The sequence below is a fragment of the Humulus lupulus genome, chromosome 1 (genome assembly GCF_963169125.1).
Source record: "Humulus lupulus chromosome 1, drHumLupu1.1, whole genome shotgun sequence".
NCBI classification, from domain to species: Eukaryota; Viridiplantae; Streptophyta; class Magnoliopsida; order Rosales; family Cannabaceae; genus Humulus; species Humulus lupulus.
Genome location: NC_084793.1, coordinates 208,939,951 through 208,960,953, shown reverse-complemented (window position 1 = coordinate 208,960,953; position 21,003 = coordinate 208,939,951). Strand labels below are relative to the sequence as shown.

Sequence of the window (21,003 nt, the reverse complement as noted above, 5' to 3'; positions counted from 1 at the left end):
GCCAGGCCTTCTCCCTCTCCTCAAACTCCTTCTTCTCCCTCTCGGACCTCTTGGACCTCTCCGCATCTTCCTTCTCCATCAGGTGTACCTAACTTGTCAAATCGACCACGCCATTCTCCAATACACCATCACCACTGCCACGTTTGTTGAGCTCTACACTAATTAGAATCTAGATGTATGAGAAAATGAACAAACTGGTGTATCAAATTTGTTGAGCTCTTCTATATATGTATAAAAAAAATAACTACGTACAAAAATATAAATTATTCTCACAATAAGACCAAAAATCTTAAGAAAAGCTTAACAAACTGGTGATGTGTGTGTGTGAGTGTGTTTTTTCTTCTTCTTTATTATTACATAAAAATTATATCCAGAATTTAAGTACAATAAATTGGCATCACGTTAACATCCTTTAATTATATATATTGGGTCACTTTTTGTGTTATGGTATACTATAAAAGCAATTAATTAAGCAAGAACTAATTTTCTCAAGAGGGAACAACATTTATGGATCTGATGAACAGGGTGTTCAAGGATGACTTAGATCAGTTTGTAATTGTCTTCATCGATGAAATCCTAGTTTACTCTCGTTCGGAGACAGAGCATGAGCAACATCTCCGATTGGTATTGCAGAGGTTGAAGGAGAATTGGTTGTATGCTAAATTTAAGAAGTGTGAGTTCTGGCTACCAAAGGTAACATTCCTTTGGACATATTGTTAGTGGAGACAGGATTAAGGTGGATCTGGCCAAGGTAGAAGTAGTTAGGGATTGACCGAGGTCAAGGATCGCCTCAGAGGTTAGGAGTTTCCTTGGGTTAGCGAGATATTACAGACGGTTTGTGGAAGGGTTTTTTGAAGATTTCCACACCATTAACTGTGTTGATGCGAAAGAACCTTAAGTTCGCATGGTCAGACAAATGTGAGGGTAGTTTCCAAGAATTGAAGTGATGATTGATTACTGCTCCAGTTCTAAGTCTTCCTTCAGATGGGGAAAATTTGTAGTGTGTTGTGATGCATCGAGACTGGGATTAGGGTGTGTGTTGATGCAGAGTGGGAAGGTTATTGCCTTCGCATCGCGACAGCTAAAGGAATATGAGCAACAATACCCTCACTACACCAAATACCCCTTATCATAACATAAGAATATAATACTATTCAAAAAGTATTATGATATCCATATATGTGGTAAAAGAAAAAAAAATGGCGTTTTGGGAGCCCGCCTATAACTTGTAAAAGCTATATTTTTTCCCAAGCTAATTTCTTTTTTCCTTGCCCACCTATAACTCCCTCGTTTTCTTTCTTTACAAAAAATTCCAAAAAATGCCATTCACTGTAAATAAACTCGATTCAGCTCTTTCTTGTTCTTAATTTTTTTTATATATAATATTAAGTATTAATTAATATTAATTAGCTTTGTTGCTTCGTTGTCATTTCTCAAATTTTATTTTAATTATTTTTTTGTTGTTTGGATTTTCATTTTCGTTTTCTCCGTAGTGACATCGAGGCAATTTTTTTTGTTTAGTTTTTATTTTTTGGGTTTTTTTTTAGCGTCTTCATTTGTTTGATCAGCGACTGGAATAAATTTTGAAAAAAAAGGAGGGAGGAGGAGGAGGAGGAGTTAAAATCCATGGTCGTGGTTGAGAATGCTGGAGTGGAATTGGGGAGGAACGTGGGTTCGGCTTCGTCAAATAGGAGTGTGGAGGAGGAGGCGGCGGCGCGTGGTGGTGGAGGAGGAGGTAACGATCAGGATCAGCCGAAGCATAATGGTTTACATTAGAGCAGCAATGGTCCGATTCTGTGGCCTCACGATCAGGGCCTTTTCATGAAGGTTGTGCCGGCGGCACAGGTGGTTCAGTTGGGGTTTGTTTAATGGCGTAAAGATCGGAGGCCCTCAGTCGATGCAGACAGTGGGAGTGGGGTCGGTTCATCATCAGCGATCGAACAGTGGGGATTTGCAGATGAATGAGGATCATGATGGGGAGAGCTTTAACCGGGATATGAGGGAATTGAGGGAGCTTTTCTCCAAGCTTAATCCTATGGCGGAGGAGTTTGTGCCTCCTTCACTTGCTAACAACCCTGGATTAAATGGTGGGTTTAACAATGGCTTTGGTCTTTTGCTTAACAACAACAACGACAATAGAAATGGAAACGCTAATGGCTTCAATGCTCGACGGGTATTACTACTATTAAGTCTTTTATTTTGAAACTAATATGTGAAAGTATGTTTGGTTCCTGGGAATAGATAATAAGAACATGGATGTTGCGAACTCCACGATTTTCCTGCTATTTGGGTATTGTAGCTTGTGATTGGCGACCAAAATGATGTGTTGAGTAGAAGTTATACTCATATGTAAACTTGTTCAGCTATGAAGTGTGTTGGGTAAAGAAGAAAACCATGATTTATGATTTAAAACTAATGTAAATTGAACTCTACCTTGAGAACCAAGTTGAAAAGTTTGTTGATGGGTGCTGTTTTTCAGAGGAACAGCCGAGGAAAACGGAGAATGAATAGTAGGACTAGTATGGCACAACGGGAAGATAGAATTCGAAAAACTGTTTATGTTTCTGACATTGATCAATAGGTAAGCCATTTGCAACTTATTTTTAGTGTTTCCATTAGGCCCATTATTTACCTCTTCTTTGGTGTATGCATGATTAATTCATTGGTAACTGGGACATAGGTCACTGAAGAACAGCTTGCATCTCTTTTTGTCACTTGTGGACAGGTAATTGCTCTAATCTTATGGTATTTGAACTGTTTACAATTCTGTGTTTTCACTGTTTCTCTTACTCTTTGATTGTTCTTTCCCCTTTAATTGCTGAAAAAAAAAATGATGAATGTCGTAGTAGAAGCTCTGTGACAATGCGATTTTAATTTGGATTTGGAACAATTTTTCTTATCTACTTTTATTTCCATTGTGAAGGTTGTTGATTGCCGAATTTGTGGTGATCCAAACTCAGTACTTCGTTTTGCCTTCATTGAGTTCACTGATAAAGGTAATTTTGACCTTATAACATCATTCTTGGTCTGTCATTGTGAAAGGGTCTTTAGATCGGTTATGAATGCTAGGACATTTTGATCAATTTCAGTTTTATATCTGATTAACAGAAGGTGCAAAGGCTGCTTTGAGTCTCGCAGGGACAATGCTTGGATTTTACCCTGTCAGAGTACCGCCCTCCAAGACAGCTATTGTACCAGTTAACCCAACATTTTTGCCAAGGGTATAGAGCCTTGCTGTTATGACTATTGCCTTTATTTTTAACTCTAGAATGCACCAGTCATTTCCATTTTATAATCTATCAATTGAGTATTATTTTTCATTGCAGACTGACAATGAATGCGAGATGTGCGCAAGAACAATTTATTGTACAAATATTGACAAAAAGGTGATTTTCTTGTAGTCTGTAGTTGAAAATGACCCAGAGCAATTATCTGTGGAACTTCTTACACATTTATTCGGTTTGTCTTGTGTAGGTTGCTCAAGCTGATGTTAAACTCTTTTTTGAATCAGCCTGTGGAGAGGTTAGTGCTTTTGCCAACACTTCCTCTTTCTTTTATAATTCTAAAATCCTTGATACCATTTGTGAGGGGCTGCATTGATAAACATATATTCTAATGCAGGTTTATCGCCTAAGGCTGCTTGGGGACTATCATCATTCTACTCGTATTGCCTTTATTGAGTTTATAATGGTATCTATCTGTTTCAATATTCCTACATTCAATATTCTGTGTTTGAATATTATATGCTTTCTTTTCCACCATTTTTAACTGTTATATTTAATGTAGGAATTAGGGAAGGTCTATTCACTACACCAATCAATGTTTTCCATAATGCATCACTATAACTTTACTAAAAATGTATTATAAAAAATCCTTAAAGTGAAATAAGGGCGGGCCTAAAAGATAGATTAAGCGTGAAAGTGAAAAACTAAACTTAAGTATTAAAACCAAATACCCCATTTCTCTCTCTCTCTCTCTCTCTCTCTCTCATTGTTATGCTCTCTCCCCCAAATAACTCATTCGTATGATAGCTCCATATCTGTTAGCTCCTCCCTCATGCCTCTCACGTTCACACTCACTTACATTTGGATCTTAATGGGAGTGGTTAAGGTAAAGGTTTTAGAATTTTTATTACTATTTTTAATTTTTTTTTAAAAAAAATCTAGAACTTTTTGAATGGTTTGAGAAAGCTCTTTTTGCAAGCCAAGCTTTGATTTCTGAGATTTTTGGGAGGTGTTTGAAATAGTAGGTGTGGAGAGGTATGGGTATTTAAAAGTTTTAGTAATTAAAGTTTTAGCTTCAAAATACTTAGAGAGTAATAAAATTGGAATGTAATTTTACCTCTGTTTTGATTCGTGATTCGTAATAAAATTGGTGAAATATTTAGTGTATCTCATACTCTCTTTTCCTTTCTCTAACATGATATCTAAATGATTGTTCTTCTTTGGTAGCTATTTCTTTCTTTGCATCTGGAAAGTATTGTAGGAAATACTCATGTAGATGCCAAAAGTGCAATAATACGACTTATTATAAATAGTGTGAGGAAGTCTGTTCACAGTTTAGAGCCACAGACCTTTACGGTAATCCCTCTAATAATTTTATTTTATTATTTTTCATGTGCTTATTTCTTTATTTCCTTGGCTTTGTGGGTCTTAAGAAACTTCTAAGGAAAAGTAAAAAATAGAATGAAAGAAAATTTTAATTATATAAAAGTTTTGTTTAAGTTTTCTCTTCGTGCTAACGAAAGGATTATGCAATTAATTTTTGTTTAAATTTATTTTTATGATGTGCTATGGTTTAACTAAGGACTTACAAAGTTTTTGGGCTCTACTATATAAAGTCATATTGAATAAGAAAATGACATAATTAAGCTGTATTATATTCATTTGTCACTATATTAGAATGGTCAAAATAGAAAAGAAATAGATATCAAATTAGTTTAGCTTGAAATACTTATATAACACCCCACGGGAGTCTCTCTCTTGTTTTCCCTATCTATATATTTGTTGTAATTGGATATAATGCGAAATTTAGGCAAATCTGTCGTAGTACCTCTAATATAAGCAAAGCACTTTCATGTCTTGTTTTCATGAAGATTTTATTCAGGCATATTAATTGTTTAAAAATCATCAGCCATATTTAGAGGTTGAGAAAGACAGGATTTTGGAAGTTGGAGGACACGTTCAAGTTGGATGGATCAATGGAAGTTTGAACTTGACAAGAGTCATTGGTAAGTTACGTTCATGAAAATCATTGAGTAACTTAACACATCTCATAAACGTAATTAGGCAATGACTGTATTGAGTGTGTAATTCTATTTTGATTACTTGTGAAGTGCTCAAGATGATTCACAAACTGGATGTGTATAGACTACTAAGGTCGCACCAATATAAATTTATGGTTTTTATATTTATATAAATATATATGATCTTGCTCATACTTGTGTTTTCTAATTTCTACTTGAAGTTTGATGTGTTTGAATTAGTTTTGATTGTCAGATTATTTGTCTTGGAGTGGTGTTTCAAATATTTTTCTTTGTCTATTCATTTAGAAAACAAATATGAACTATGCAGATTTATAAATTGAATAGTGCACCCATTCTTAAATACTGTATTCTCAGAAACCTTTCTGTTTAATTTATTTTCTTTTCCCTTTCTTTACAATAGTAAAAAAAATAAGGAGCAAAACATAACAAAGAAATAAAGAACAAGTAATATGTGAGATGTCACTTAGATATAAACCAAATTGAAGTCATTGGAAAAGAGTAATAAGTTAGCAAAATGGGTTGCTTCTGTTTTGGTCTCGTTGCCACTTTTGTCAAATCTATTAGTTTTATATTATTAGTAGAATTAAAATGTTTAGGTGGCTAGCTAGTATGAGTAAGATTTATATATATATATATTTGTATACAATGTAGTGGAATGAACGGAGCCAAGCAAGCAATGGCACTCCACAATTTAAGTGCAGGTACTATTAATTGTTCTAGTATTGTTTTTCACCCTTTTTGCTTACACTTTTTATTAACATATTTACTAATTTTCTAAATGCAATATCTCTGTTTCTCAAAGTTTTCCACTTTCATTTTTCACTTTTTAAGGGGAAATGAGTTGTTTTCCTTAAGCAACTCTCATATTGGCTTCTTCTTGTTACTGGTGAGCTTTTGGCATTTTTCTTATCTCATACTTTTTAAACATTTTTGTTTTTGGACTTGCATTTCTGAGCAATGAGATATTTAAATGATAAAAAGGCATAATTTTGTAAGTGTGTATTTTTTATTTGTCTTGGCTCATTTTTTTTTTTTTTTTGGATTTGAAATGGGAAAGAACTAAAATTGTTTGATGGCCAAAGACAGAATAATCTAGATATACATACATATACTATATATATATACTATAGTACTCTCTTACATATCCTCAAACTTGGTCAGCCATAGATTTTGATGGCTAGAGTTTGCCACTGATATGAATTGCTATGTGTTTTTTGACTTTGGATTGAAGTTTAAGTGCCATATTGTGGATACGTTCCTTTGTTTTCATGTGATTTATTTTTTATGCATCTGGTTTAAATTTCAATTCTATTACCATTGATCCTAAATTAAGTTTATGATTTCATGGGTTGTGTTGAAATGCCTATTCTTAAGTGTTCCCTCATTTGCTTCTGCCTTATTTTTGTGCATGGATATTTAATGCTTATTTCTATTCTTGCTTGTTAATTTATTGGAACATATATAATACAGTACTAATTGAATAAATATATATATATATTTATATATATTGTTCTGAGAACACTCCTTGCACTCATGTCCATGGTATATATAGTTTCTCATTGTTTTAAACATTGATTTATGTTTTTGCACGTGTATTTCTCTCTTGTTTTGGACATTTAGCATTAGCTCGTTAGATTAAGTTTATTTTTCATTAAATATATTAATTTATAATAGAAAAACTTGTTTTAAATAATTGGGTGAATCTCTTATAATGTTATCTAATGATGATCATATTTTATTTTCTCTGTTTATGACATTTTAAATATGTTTTTTTTTTCTTCTTCTATTTGTTTAGTGTACATTATTCTATATTAAAAATATCCCCTTTCCATTTTCTTTATTGTGATTTTAAAATAAATTGTAGAAGTTATGGAAGGATTGGTGCCAATTACCATTTAGCTTTCATTCATATTTGGGCTTGCAGCAATATTGAAATAACAACCACATGGATTCACTAATATGGGTATTTTGGCTAACAGTAAGCAATATTGAAGAAACTGGGCTAAAACCTTTAACTGATTAAAATGCTAAAGAAATTTTTCAGGTGCATTTTTTTATTATTGTTTTTCTATATGATTATGTTGGATAATAAGCAAGTGTACATAATTCTCTTATCATGTTGGTACATATTGACAGAGTTTCAAGTTCTGTAATCAATTCTTCTAAACATGCATTTTGACCATTGAGCATACAAACACATTTCACAACCTGTTTTAAGTGGCATATTTTGGTTCTTTAGCAGTTGGTTTATATGGTAGTACATCATGTACCCCACTTTTTCTCTGCTTTTCCCCTGAAAGTTTAGGAGGTGTTTTAATTTCAACTTAATGGAAAGTAGCTTGCTAAGCGAGACTTTGATAATTTTGACAATGTGCAGGAATTCTTGCTTAGTCACCTTTGGCTCCATTTTCCTAACAGTGTCAATATCACACATGTAACCCAGCCTTTGAATTTGTCAAAGTTGATAAGCTAGATTAACTACCATTAATATTATGATATTATCTTATAAGTTATATCTTACCTTCATGCGATTCTATGTGCAGCAACCGTTGCAACTTTGACAGACCTTGGCTTCCTATGGTTTAGAGAATTTTATTTGGAATCATCTCGTGTTATTTAGGTATAAATAACTTTATAGCATTAGAATTAGAGTCTTCTTAAACTTTAAGTAGTATATGTAGCTGAAACATGCATATAGAGGGATGTTGGTGTACTCACTCGATTTGTTATTTTGAAATTGTGAAATGTGTAACAATTTAGTACTGGTTGTGGTAGGAAACTTGTGAGTGATGACTGAAAATGGATGATAGAAATTTTCTTTTGGCTTTACATGTGCATAGGCCTTTAGCCACATTGTCTCTATCCGTGAATATCACACACTCCCATAATAATTAAAGGGAACTTGAAAATGACTACTCTTTTTTGTCCACTTAATATATATATATACAAGAGCTTTCTTAGAATTTCAAGGAGAACAAATTTCACTACGAGGGTGTTAAAAATGTTACTATGGAATGAGAGTCTTCACACCAAGAATTACAAATAATTACAGATAAATATAATTTGGATGAGTCATAACACTAGTGAAAAGCATCAAGAATAATCAGATCTTTTGATATGCGAATCTTAATTATAATTTGGATGAGTCATAACTTAAATTCTCCGCTTCCTAAATTGATATGCAAATCTTGCTTTTATTTTTATATTTCATTTAAAATATTGAAGTGTCTTCCAATTGCAGATCTTTTATACAAGGCAAATATGAATACTGGAAGTGTGCTTGAGCTTTTCAATTTTTCACATCAAGTCCTCAATGTCATAGAAGTAGAGACTCTGTCATCTACACAATCACCCAGGAATCCCCACTTTTCCCAGGTATGCAAGATTGCCTTCTATTTCTTTTAAAAAAGCCATCCATATATTTTAAGCTTATACTATTAAGATTTCAAAATCAATAATCAGGATCATTCATGTATGTTAGTATTATCTGCATTATATGCATTTAAATTGTTGTTCTTATTTTTATATTGAATGAGTTTTCTATATAATTGATTTCTTACTTTTAATTAATCAAGCTTTGTGTGCATACAGTAGAGAAAAATAGTACATGTGAAACAATTATATCATCAATGTTGCTTAGTTTATTCTTTATAAAAGGGATTTGATTTCTGCGTTCAATTAAATTGGGTCCTTGACTTTTTTTAGTTTGGAAATACATTATAAAGTTTGATAGAAATTTTTCTTTTTCTGGAAAACAGAAATCAGAGGGAATTTCCATTGCTTTCGTATTCCCATTTTTTATTGTCCTTGGCTTTGCATTTGTGATTGTCTTTTGTATGTGGTGTCCTCTCTTGGAAATACTTTCCATAGCATTTTTCTTGTAGTAATTTGTGATGCTAGATAATAACAATAAAATATTTCTTTGTTTATTTTGCAGATGTGACAAGTGAAATAGAAAAGGATACTTAATTTTGAAGGCTTTGTGTTAGGCAGCTATAGAATATTTTGTGTTGAAAGTAGTAACTTTTCAATATGTTGAATATTTAAGACTACTTGAATACTTAAAGAACATTTTGTTGTTGATGACAGTGTTGAATGTTTTAAACTAATTTGTGGATTGTTAATACAATGTTGAATGTTTTTACTTTTTGTTATTTGAAAATCAATTTCATTTAATGATGCTAGTATATATTAGAAAGCTAATTTTAATTATATAAATAAAAAATAAAAATAGAATAGAATAAATTAGTGTTATATAAATGAATATATAATGAGAATTTAAACTTATCTAAATATTAAAATAATACAAAAAATGTGTTATAATATCTATTACAATAACACTTTTTATATGTAAAGAATTTTGTTACGCAAACTTCATTATATAACACAAAAAATGTGTTATACTAAAGTGTTATACTAAAGTGTAGTATAACACAAATCTATAAGTATTGAAATGTGTTATATAATCGATTATAAATAATATAATTAAACACTTATGTATTTATTAAAATAACACAGAAAGTGTGTTATCGTTGACAGTATAATAACACATCTGTATAACAATGATAAAGTGTTATGTAAAGTAGCCTGACCTACGATAACATAGTCGGTCTTAACACGTCAAAAAGTATTATGGTATGTTTTGATAATACATTTTTGGTCTTATTAAAAGCATTTTTTCTTGTAGTTCCTACCCATGATTTGGAGCTAGCAGTGGAGGTATTCCCACTAAAAGTGTGGTGACACTATTTGTATGGAGAGAAGTGTGAGATATACACCGATCATAAGAGTTTGAAGTAGTTCTTCACCCAGAAGGACCTAAATATGAGATAGAGGAGTTGGCTAGAGTTGGTGAAGGATTATGACTATAACATCCTTTATCACCCAGGAAAAGCCAATGTAGTGGCAGACGCTTTGAGCCGAAGGGGCCCAGGATAGTTGTTTAGCTCGAAGCAGATACTGAAGGAATTAGTAGAAGAGATGACCAGAGCGAGGATAGAATTGGTCATGGGCTTGTTGGCCAGTATTTCCTTACATTCTACCCTCTTGGAAAGGATAAAATTGGGCAAGATGGGTGATACACGGTTGCAGGAGATTAGAGGGGATGTCCTAGCTGGAGTAGCTAAGGATTATTCCATTTTGGTGACGGGTTTGCTGACATATCAGGATCAGATTTGTGTTTCGATGGAAATGAGTATTAAACGAGAGATTTTCGATGAATCTCATACTACATCATACTCACTAAATCTAGGCACCAGGAAGATGTATCAGGATCTACAGTCATTGTATTAGTGGCCTTGGATGAAAAAGGATGTAGATGATTACGTAGCAAAGTGTTTAACCTGTCAGCAGGTGAAGGCTAAACACCAGCAGCCAGCGGGGTTGTTACAGCCTTTAGGTATTCCCGAGTAGAAATGGGAAGATGTTACCATGGATTTTGTAGGGGGTTTGCTCAGGATGGTGGGGCAACATGACTCAGTGTGGGTAATATTAGACAAATACACCAAGTCAGCACACTTTCTTCCAGTGAGGACAACCTATACTATGGACCAGTATGCAGAGCTGTATGTGAGAGAGATTGTATGTCTCCATGGGGTTCCAAAGTCTATAGTATCGGACTAGGATCCCATATTTACTTCCAAGTTTTGGGGTAGTTTGCAGAAGGCTATTGGGACTTAGTTGAATTTTAGTACAACCTTTCATCCTTAGAAAGACATGCAGTCTAAGAAGAAAATTCAGATATTGGAGGACATGCTCAAAGCATGTGTGCTAGACTTCAAGGGGTCTTGGAGTAAGTACCTCTCGTTGATTGAATTTTCATATAACAATAGTTATCAGTCAACAAATTGAGTAGCTCCATACAAAATGTTGTATGGAAAAAAGTGTAGATCGCCCATTCATTGGGATGAGATGGGGGAAAGGAAGTATTTGGGACAGGAGATGGTTCAAGAGACTAATGAATCTATTGAGAATAACCGACAAAAAAGTTATGCTGACCCAAGCGTAGGGACGTGGAGTTCTAGGTAGTTCCAGGCAGGGGACTACGTATTTCTGTGAGATTTTGCCAATGCAAGGGGTAAGGAGATTTGGGAAAAAGGGCAAGTTGAGCCCTAGCTTCGTAGGACCTTCTGAGATGCTAGAGAGTATCGGGCAGGTAGCCTATAGATTGGCTCTACTTCTAACATTATTAGGAGTTCATGATGTGTTCCACTTCTCAATGCTTTGGAAGTATGTATAAGATACAACCAATGTAATTGGATATGTCGATCTAGAGCTACAGACAGATTTGTTGTATGAGGAGTGACCAGGTCAGATCCTAGATAAAAAGGACAGAGTTTTAAGGAACAAGACGATTCCTCTAGTCAAAGTATTATGGAGGAATAGCAAGGTCGATGAGGCGACCTGGGAGCTAGGTTCGATTATGCAAGATCAACATCCCAAATTATCCAGGTAAATTTATAGCACAAAATTTTCAATAGGAGGGGATAGTTGTAACATCCAAAAAATGCTAATAAGGTTTAGTGCCTTGATTAGTGTGTCGGGAGGGCCTAATTGGATATATGTGTGTAATTATTTGATTAAATGTGTGACTACGTGGCATACATGATCTATATGATATTATGAATACATATGCTTGTTGAGGAATATTAAATATGCATGTGGGACCGTTTTTGTTAAATATGGCATGTACGTGATTTTGGCCCATTGAGGGCATAAATGTGATTATATGTGTGTAAATAATTGACACCACAATATTATGTGGATATATTTGCAGTATTCAGCTCGAGGCAATCCTGGTGAGCGAATTAGTAGAATAGTCACAATGGGGTTTAGCACCTGGCTTGAGGTGAGCCTAGGGATATTTCATGGACTTAGTGTGTAATTGGGAAGTATTGGTGAACGCATAATTATGCGGAGATTAGTTGGGTATGTCGGGACTAATTGGAAATTTGTAGGACGACTCGAGGTATTAGCGAGAATCGGGACTAATGATTTTTTTGCCCTTATGGGCTGAAATAACACTAGGGGTATTTTGGTCCTTGTACCAGGGGATATACTTAGGAACTTTAGGAACCAGCCAGAACCATCAGGACAGCCTCTCTCTCTCCATCACTCTTGCATTCTTCTCTCTCTTTTCTATAGCATTGGGTTTTTGAAGAGAAAGCTTAGAATTGGGGCTGGAAATTGTGGATACAACTGAGAATTGTAGCTAGGACAACTTGAGGATCAGTTCATGGTCGAAATCACTCTTGAGGTAAGCTTCATGACTTTATTTCATGGTGGAATTCTACTATTAGTGTAGGTTTTCTTAAGTTCTTTAAATTTCTAAGGTGTTGGCTGAATTCTTAGTTCCTAGGAGGATTTTGGTTAGATTTCTAGGTGATTATGTAGCTCTAAGTTTACTGCTGAGGTGTAGAGGCTTAATTTTGGATTTGGTGCACTTGGTGCACATTATTTTGGATTTTGGTGAATTAGGTTGAGGAAAAACTTAGAGAAAATATGTAGGTTTTCTGGGTTTTTGGGCTCAAGTTACAGCCCTGTTCTTCAAGCTCCGTGACCCGTGTGTGCTAAGAGGCTGGGAGCCTATAAATTTTTGGCTAGGCGTTGCGACGCAGGTAGAGGCATGCCACAGCCTGTGTCCCCGAAAAGAGAGCCTTGGAGCTCTCTGACTTGTAGCGCACCGTGGCCCACACATAGCCAAGTTAGTTTTTTAGGCTCAGGAACTCAAACCTAAGTGCTCGGGAAGGATTTTACTACCCAGTTTAGTATAATTCGTGGTCCCAGTGGCTAGTATGTTATTCTAAAACTTTTAATTGTTTTAGATTTTGATAGTTGTCCATTATCAATTTATGACTAGGGTTACTATTAAGGCTCAAATTGAAGATCGTGCTCGAGGCCGCTCTACATCCTCCACTCGGGACTCGAGGTATGAAAACTACGCCTAGGTTGTGAATATATATGTATCTGAGAATGTCTACTTAGGTATACTTGTATAGGTTTCCTTTGATTGCCTGATGTACGATGCATATTTGTGATGATATCTATTTTGAAGGCCGGCCTAAGGGTGCCAAGGGCCGATAATAAGCGTGCAGAACGCAACCCATCCTAAGCATGCCAGGGTCAGCTTTCAGATTAGAATACTCAGCCTAAGGGCGCCGAGACTGACTGTTATACAATAAACAGAATTGTGCCTTGCACTTAACTAATCTATTGATTGATGTGAATAGTATATGTGGTTGTTTGAATTGAACATTTATGTTACGCTTATTGCTTATATTCTGTTGTTGATTGAACTTGTGTATCTAAGTTTACTATGCATATACTGTTGTTTATTTGTTCTTGTTGAATTAAGTTTTCTTGCTGAGCCTTGCACATGGGTGCTACGTGGTGCAGGTAAGGCCAAGGGAAAGCTAGACCTGCCGGAATTGGAGAGCTTTGGAGGTGGTGTGTACATCGGTAGCTGCTCGACCGCCACGGACGAGGGTTTTAACAAGGACTAGAGCCAAAATTGTATTTTTTTCATTTAGACTGGCTTTAGTTGTATTTAATTTTGAGGGTTGTAATTGCCTTGTAAACATTATTTTTGGGATCCCATGTACCAAATCTTATTTTAATGAAAGTCAACTATTTTATGATCAAAATATTTTAACACTAACCCATCAATTGACTTTAGAAACACGTTTATGTCCAAACGACTTGATTATCAAGTCTTGCACTATTTAAAATACATAGTGTGATGGTCTTGGCTATCCAGGGCATTACAGTAGTGGGGTTGGAGGAGAAGTGGTCGGATCCAATACATATATATATATATATGTTAGCAGGTAATATCCAATTTTCGTACTACTTCGTACCACCACTACCTGTTTGGTATGGGTGTCAGGATTGTGGTAATGGATGTTTAACCACATACTATCCTTGTAATGCCACTACTTGTCTGGCGTGGTTGCCTGGTCCGTATGTTGTGCTCCTCAGGTCGTACACACCTATCCTCACGTGCTCCATACTTAGGTTTTTTCCTTTGTTCTTCTTAAGTTGGTATGGCTTTGCCATTTGTACCTTCAAAAGATTGATAAGGTTGATACATAACATCCTTATTTGACGCTTGTGGTGAACAAGTCACTGTGCTCTTGGTAAGATTGGTAGAGTCACCTTGACTGAATGTCAAATGAAGGATGCTTCGCTGGTGGTATGAGGCTAAAGTGGCGATAAACGGCTTCATCAACAATGTGGGCATCAGGAAGTGACGTGGGCTTATTCCGTGTTGTGCTAACGTGAAGCGTGCGTAAGCGAGGCACATGTAGGTGCGAGGATGGTCTTGCGAGGCACCCTTGGTTAAGGAGTCTATAGGCGCTACAATGATCTCGCGAGGTGACCTTGGTCGAGGCACTTGTAGGTGCGAAGTGATCTTGTGAGGCGCCCTTGGGAAGGGCACTTGTAGGCGCGAGGTGGTCTCGTGAGGCGCCTTTGTGCGAGGTGCCAGTAGGCTCTACAATGGTGTCACGAGGCACCTGTAGGCCTAAGGTGATCTCCTGAGGCACCTGTAGGTGCTACAATGGTCTCGAGAGGCGCCCTTGGGTCAGGTGCCGATAGGAACTACAATGGTTTCGCGAGGCGCGTTTAGGCACAAGGGTGAAGGCCATGGGGCTGAGTTACGCGAGAGGATTACCTTCCATGGAGATGAAGACTTGCGTGAAACATGGTCTCGCGTGACCATCCAAGAACTTTGGAAACAAGTTGGGGTCTTTAATTGTTGTAGAATTTTGGCATCCAGAATTTCTTCTTAGTCTATGAGAGGGCCTTTAGGTGCTCTTGTAGATGGTGTCTTCAAGGCACATGTGGTGTTAGTGTGCTTCTTTACTTTGGAAGTGTGAAGAAACACACTTTGTATGTAGTGATCCTCAAGACTTCTTAAGAATGAATGTGGGCCTACCTTTCCAATTTGCGGATCCCAAGGTGAGTGTATGGCTTCATTTCTGACCATGGATTTAATATTGAATCCAAGGGCAAGGATGGGTTTAAAATTTTCTATAAATAGGGATTCTTCTTGAAAGCCTTTTTTATACTACCATTTGCCTTAGTTTAGTGGAACTTGGGTCTTTAGAGATCTAATGGGTTGCAAGTTTTATCCTTCACAACATCATTCTACATATACATTTTTTTTTTGCAGTATATATATATATAAATACACATATCCAAATGAAGTACTAACAATTGTCTTTTTTTTCTTCTTATGTGTATAGGCGTGTGGTGCATAGTACTTAGGTAGCGACGGTGGTGAGCAGGTGTCTTGGTGCAAGGTACGTAGTGTAACATCCCAAATTACCTAATAAGGCTTAGGGCCTTGATTAGGGGGCCAGGATGGAAAATTATAGAAAATTATGTGAGTTATATTATAATATGACTAGATATGCATGTTTAGGTGTATTGAATATACAGGTGGGCCCGTTTCTAATTAAAAAGGGGCAATTTTTGTAATTTTGCATGTTATGGGTATATTTTCCATATATGTGTGAGACCACATCATTATGTGGATATATTTGGGTTACCTAGCACGAGGCGATCCTAGAGAACAAGTTAGCGGGAAAGTCACAACGGGGTCAAATACTCAGCTTGGGGTGAGCCTAGGGGTAATTTGGCAATTTAGTACATTACCAGTATCGGGTAATGGGAAAATTATTTGGTAATTATTTGAGGATATTGGAAGTAACGAGAATTATAAGGCGTTAATTATGATTAACAGGGTATGTGGAAAATGACAAAATTTCCCTTGATGGGCTTTGAGAGAGAGATTTGGCCCTAGGGGCATTTAGGTCATTTTGTGCCAATTTAGTGACTTAGTCACTCTTTCCCTTGGCCGAAGGAAAAAAAAGTAGAGTAGCTCTTTCGCTCTCTTAATCGTTCTTCTTGTCTCTCTCTCTCTCTCTTTGATTGATTTTGGAGCAAGGTTAGTGATTTCAAGGCATGGGGATTTAAAGCTTGAGGTTTAGTATTGATTAGCTCCAGCTAAGAGTATTTAATCCACAATTGAGGTAAGCATCAATCCCTATTTTGATTCAATTGTGTTTTAGTTTTTGTTGTTCTTGAGCTTGATAGTTCAAGGATTTGGATTTGAGTTTTTGGTGGTGGTTTGAGTGTGTTTAAGCTTGGGTTTTGTTGCTGGATTAGTGTTAATGTTGTTATGGGATTGGAGTGTATTTTGGGAACTTTTGGAAAGGATTTTGGTGAGTTTTTGGCTAAGGAAAACAGGGGAATTCTTGGTTTATGAGGTCGCGCCATGACCCTATTCTTGGGGCACCGAGACCGGTGTGAACCCAAGGCCCAGGAGGGGTTTCTGGAGGCGCACCGCTACTCTCAGGGGAAAGTTGTGGGTCGTGTTTTGAATTCCACACAGGGGGCTTTCTATTTTGGGAGGCGCGCTATGACCCTTAGGGTCAAGTCGCGACCCGCCGGGGCAACTTTGGCCACCTTAGGTTTTTAGTGACGGGAACTCAGACCTAAGGGATTGAGATCGATCCTACTTGCCCGTTTAGTAGAGTTCGATGTCTCGAACACTAGGACTTAGTCTGGAAGCCTTTATTCGCTCATTATTGATGGGATTCCATATTAGGGTTGTGACTAGGTTATCGCTAGGGGCTCAGAACTGGGATCATGCTCAAGGATTATTCATTCTTAACTTGTGCATGGACTAAAGGTAAGAAAACGACACCCAGTAAGTGATACATGTAATTATGGCTTTGCCCGAATTATTAAACAGGAATATGAATAGGGCATAAGTGCCTATGAATGTCTATGATTATGATTATGCTTGTGATTGTTGATTAAGCATGTTGAATGCTTTGTATTTGGATCTTTGATATATGATATATGCATGTCTGCATTATTTGATTGAGAAAGGCTTAACTTATGAGTCAAGACAGGCAATAGCGCTGAGCGCTAGTCGAAAAGCATTGGCTTATAAGTCAAGGGCAGCAATAGTACATTGAGTGCTGGTCGCTTTGGTTAGGCTAACCAGGAGCACATCAAACACTTTTCTGACCCAATGGCCATATAAAAATTAGTGCCAAGAACGCTAGATCAACTCCAAGGTTGGTTATATAGAGGATAGGGAAATGGCCCCCGGGGTGACTTATTAATCCCATATCCTATGGATGGGCCCCGGACTTGACTTACGAATAAAGAACGACATTAGCACACTGAGTGCCGGTCGAAAGCATTGACTTATAAGTTAAGGACAGTAATAGTGTTGAGCGTTGGTCGAAAAGCATTGACTTATAAGTCAAGGACGGCAATAGCGTTGAGCACTGGTCGAAAAGCATTGACTTATGAGTCAAGGGCGGCAATAGTGCGCTGAGCGCTGGTCGATATGGTTATGCCTAATCAGGAGCGTGACATATGCTTGACCGACCTATTGGTCTTGGAAAACTAAAGTGTCAAGTACACAGGTCCAGTTCCAAGGAGCGTGACATCTTGTGTATTGATGCAAGATGGAAAGGTGATAGCCTATGCATCTAGACAACTGAGGGAGTATGAACAGAGGTGTCCCATTCATTATATAGAACTGGCAACAGTGGTATTCACACTAAAGGTATGGAGGTGTTACCTTTATGGAGAAAAGTGTGAAATATGCACTGACCATAAAAGCTTGAAGTATTTCTTCACTCAAAAAGATTTGAATATGCGCGAAAGGCGTTGGCTGGCATTGGTAAAGGACTACGATTATGAGATTTTGTACCATCCAGGAAAGGTCAATGTGGTGGCTGACACATTAAGTCAGAGGGGTCCATGGCAGTTGTTTAGTTCAAGACAGATATCAAAAAAGCTAGCTGAAGAAATGCCGAGAGTAGGAATTGAACTGGTAGTTGATTAGCTAGCCAACATTACCATTCATTCCACACTTCTTGAGAGAATCAGAGAAGCACAGAAGGAGGATCCTTAATTGAAGAAACATAGGGAGAATGTCTCAACTGGACTAGCTAAAGACTTTACTATTTCAGAGATAGATTTGTTGAGATATAAAAATCAGATTTGCATTCTGGTGTATGCTGGTATTAGGCGAGAGATTCTGGATGAGTCTCATACCACTCCATATTCTCTACATCCTGGTATGACGAAAATGTACCAAGATCTAAAGGCTTGGTATTGTTGGCCAGAAATGAATAAGGACGTGGCCGATTATGTGGCCAGAAATGAAGGTTGAACACCAAAGGTCTGTAGGGTTGCTACAACCTTTAGGGATTCCATAGTGGAATTGGGAGGATATCACCGAGGACTTCGTGGTTGGATTGCTGAGAATAGTGGGACAACATGATTCTGTGTGGGTGATTATGGATAGATACACCAAATCAGACCAATTTCTGCCTATTAGAACAAATTTTATGGTGGAGCAGTATGCTAAGTTGTATGTAAAGGAGATCGTGCATCTCCATGGTGCTCTGAGGTCGATAGTGTGAAATAGGGACCCCACATTCACCTCTAACTTTTGGGAAAGCTTGTAGAAGGCTATGGGGACACAGTTGAGGTTCAATACAGCCTATCAACCTCAGACGAATGGACAGTCTGAGATGATGATTTAGATACTAGAGGACATGTTGCATGCATGTGTGTTAGCTTCTGGGGGATCTTTGAGTAAGTATCTCCCTTCGATTGAGTTTTCCTATAATAATAGTTATCAAGCAACTATCGGAGTGCCTCCATATGAAATGTTGTATGGGCGGAAATGCAGATCGCCCATTCATTGGGATGAGATGGGTGAGAGAAAGTATTTAGGTCTTGAGGTAGTTCAAAGTACTAATGAAGCAATTGAGAAGATTAGAGTTCGAATGCTCACCTCCCAGGGTAGACAAAAGAGTTACTCAAACTTGAAACGTAGAAGTGTAGAGTTTCTAGTAGGTGATTATGTGTTGCTTAGAATTTCTCCTTTGAGATGAGTGAAAGACAAATTATGCCCTAGGTTTGTTGGCCCCTTTAAGATTCTGGAACGAGTTGGAGAGGTGGCTTGTAGATTAGCTATGCCTCTAGCTTTATCCGGGGTTCACAACTTGTTTCATGTGTCTATGCTCCAGAAGTACGTATCAGATATTGCACATGTGTTGAGTTATGAAAACTTGGAGTTAGATTGAGATTTTTCTTATGAGGAGAAATTGGTTCAGATCCTAGAAAGAAAGGACAAAGTCTTACGGAACAAGACCAATTCCTTAGTAAAAATGTTGTGGAGAAACAACAAAGTAGAGGAGGCAACTTGCGAGCATGAGTCAGATATGCGGGATCAACATCTCGAACTATTCAGGTAAATTTTGTGGACAAAATTTCTATAAGGAGGGGATAGTTGTAATGCCCCAAATTTGTTAATAAGGGTTAGTGCCTTGATTAGTGTGTCGGGAGGACAATAAATGATTTAATTGCATTATTTTGTGAATTAATTATGATATATGTGTATCATTATTTGATTTCTTGAGTTATATTATAATATGAGTATATATGCATGTTTAGGTGTATTAAATATGGATGTAGGCCCGTTCTGGTTAATAAGGGCATATTTGTAATTTTGGCTCGTTAAGGGCATAAATGTAATTATGTGTGTGTTATGACTGAGACCACATTATCATATCGGTATATTCGCAATAGTGGGCTTGAGGCGGTCTTAGTGAGCGTATTAGTGGAAAAGTGACAACGGGGTCAAATACCCCGCTCGGGGTGAGCCTAAGTCTGATTTTGTCGCCTAGGTCAACTATATTAAGAATTTTGAATTGTAAATATGTCTTAAACAACATTTTGGGATCCCATGTAACTTTTTCTATAACCTTAATGAATGATTAAACCTTTTTATGGAAATTTTTACTAAATGAGTCTTTACTTTAATTTAATCATATTTTTAGGTATAACACCTTGATTAGCGAGTCAAATACACATTTTATAACCTCATCGTATCAGTACTAGGGTAGTAGGGTATTCCATGATACATCTTCATGGTGCCTGGGTGGAATGAATAAGGAGTGGTATGAGACTCATCAAAAATATCTTGCCTAATACCAACATCCATTGGAACACAAATCCTATCCTCGTATCTCCACTCCAGGTAGAACGTCCTCTTGGTGCATCTTCTAACTGAGGATCATTCCTCTGAGCTTCTCTTACTCTGTTAAAGAGTGTGGACTAAAGTGTAATGTTGGTCAATCTATCCGCAATGAACTCTATCACAACTCTTGTCATATCCTCTGCCAATTCCCTGGATATCCGCTTTAGGCTATACAGCTGTCCTAGACCTCTCCGACTCAGAGCATCTATTACTACATTGGCCTTTCCTGGATGGTTGGGGATTTCACATTCATAATCACTTACCAACTCCAACCAACATCTCTGTCTCATATTCAGATACTTCTATGTGAAAAAGTACTTCAAACTTGTATGGTTGGTGTAGATCTCACACATTTCCCCATATAAATAGTGTCGACATACCTTCAATGCGAACACCACCACTGCCAACTCTAAATCATGAGTAGGGTATCATTGTTCATAATCCTTTAGCTATCGTGATGCATAGTAAATCACATTTCCAACCAGCATAAGAACACAACCTAACCTCTGTCTCGATGCATCGCAGTAAACCACAAACTTTTCCTAACCTTAAGTAAGACTCAGTACTGGAGCAGTGATCAACCGTTGCTTCAACTCTTGGAAATTGTTCTCACATCTATCTAACCAAACAAATTTCAAATTCTGGCATGTCAACTCTG

General features: G+C 36.9%; 1 protein-coding gene and 1 pseudogene across 2 annotated transcripts; both read left to right on the top strand.

Annotated features, from left to right (window-relative positions):
- Nucleotides 1–962: 962 nt before the first annotated feature.
- On the top strand, nt 963–3,933 carry LOC133825592 (polyadenylate-binding protein-interacting protein 11-like; annotated as a pseudogene).
- A 60-nt stretch (nt 3,934–3,993) lies between these two features.
- On the top strand, nt 3,994–9,385 carry LOC133825583 (uncharacterized). 2 transcript variants are annotated; one of them, XR_009888621.1, is made up of 6 exons: nt 3,994–4,110; nt 4,452–4,580; nt 5,134–5,230; nt 7,810–7,886; nt 8,508–8,641; nt 9,204–9,385. XR_009888621.1 is itself a non-coding variant. In XM_062258507.1 (5 exons), exons 1-5 carry the CDS (start codon nt 4,057–4,059, stop codon nt 9,207–9,209), a joined length of 420 nt encoding a protein of 139 aa, XP_062114491.1. In that variant the 5' UTR covers nt 3,994–4,056; the 3' UTR covers nt 9,210–9,385. The 2 variants fall into 2 exon arrangements, 1 of the variants encoding a protein (XP_062114491.1); XM_062258507.1 differs by lacking the exon at nt 7,810–7,886.
- The last annotated feature ends 11,618 nt before the right edge of the window (nt 9,386–21,003 follow it).

Excerpts from the sequence above, each read along its gene's own strand:
- LOC133825583 (XM_062258507.1), top strand. The coding sequence starts at position 4,057 with ATGCCTCTCACGTTCACACTCACTTACATTTGGATCTTAATGGGAGTG. Across the intron at positions 4,111-4,451 it reads TCTTAATGGGAGTGGTTAAG|CTATTTCTTTCTTTGCATCT; the intron begins GTAAAGGTTTTA and ends CTTCTTTGGTAG. Across the intron at positions 5,231-8,507 it reads GAACTTGACAAGAGTCATTG|ATCTTTTATACAAGGCAAAT; the intron begins GTAAGTTACGTT and ends TTCCAATTGCAG.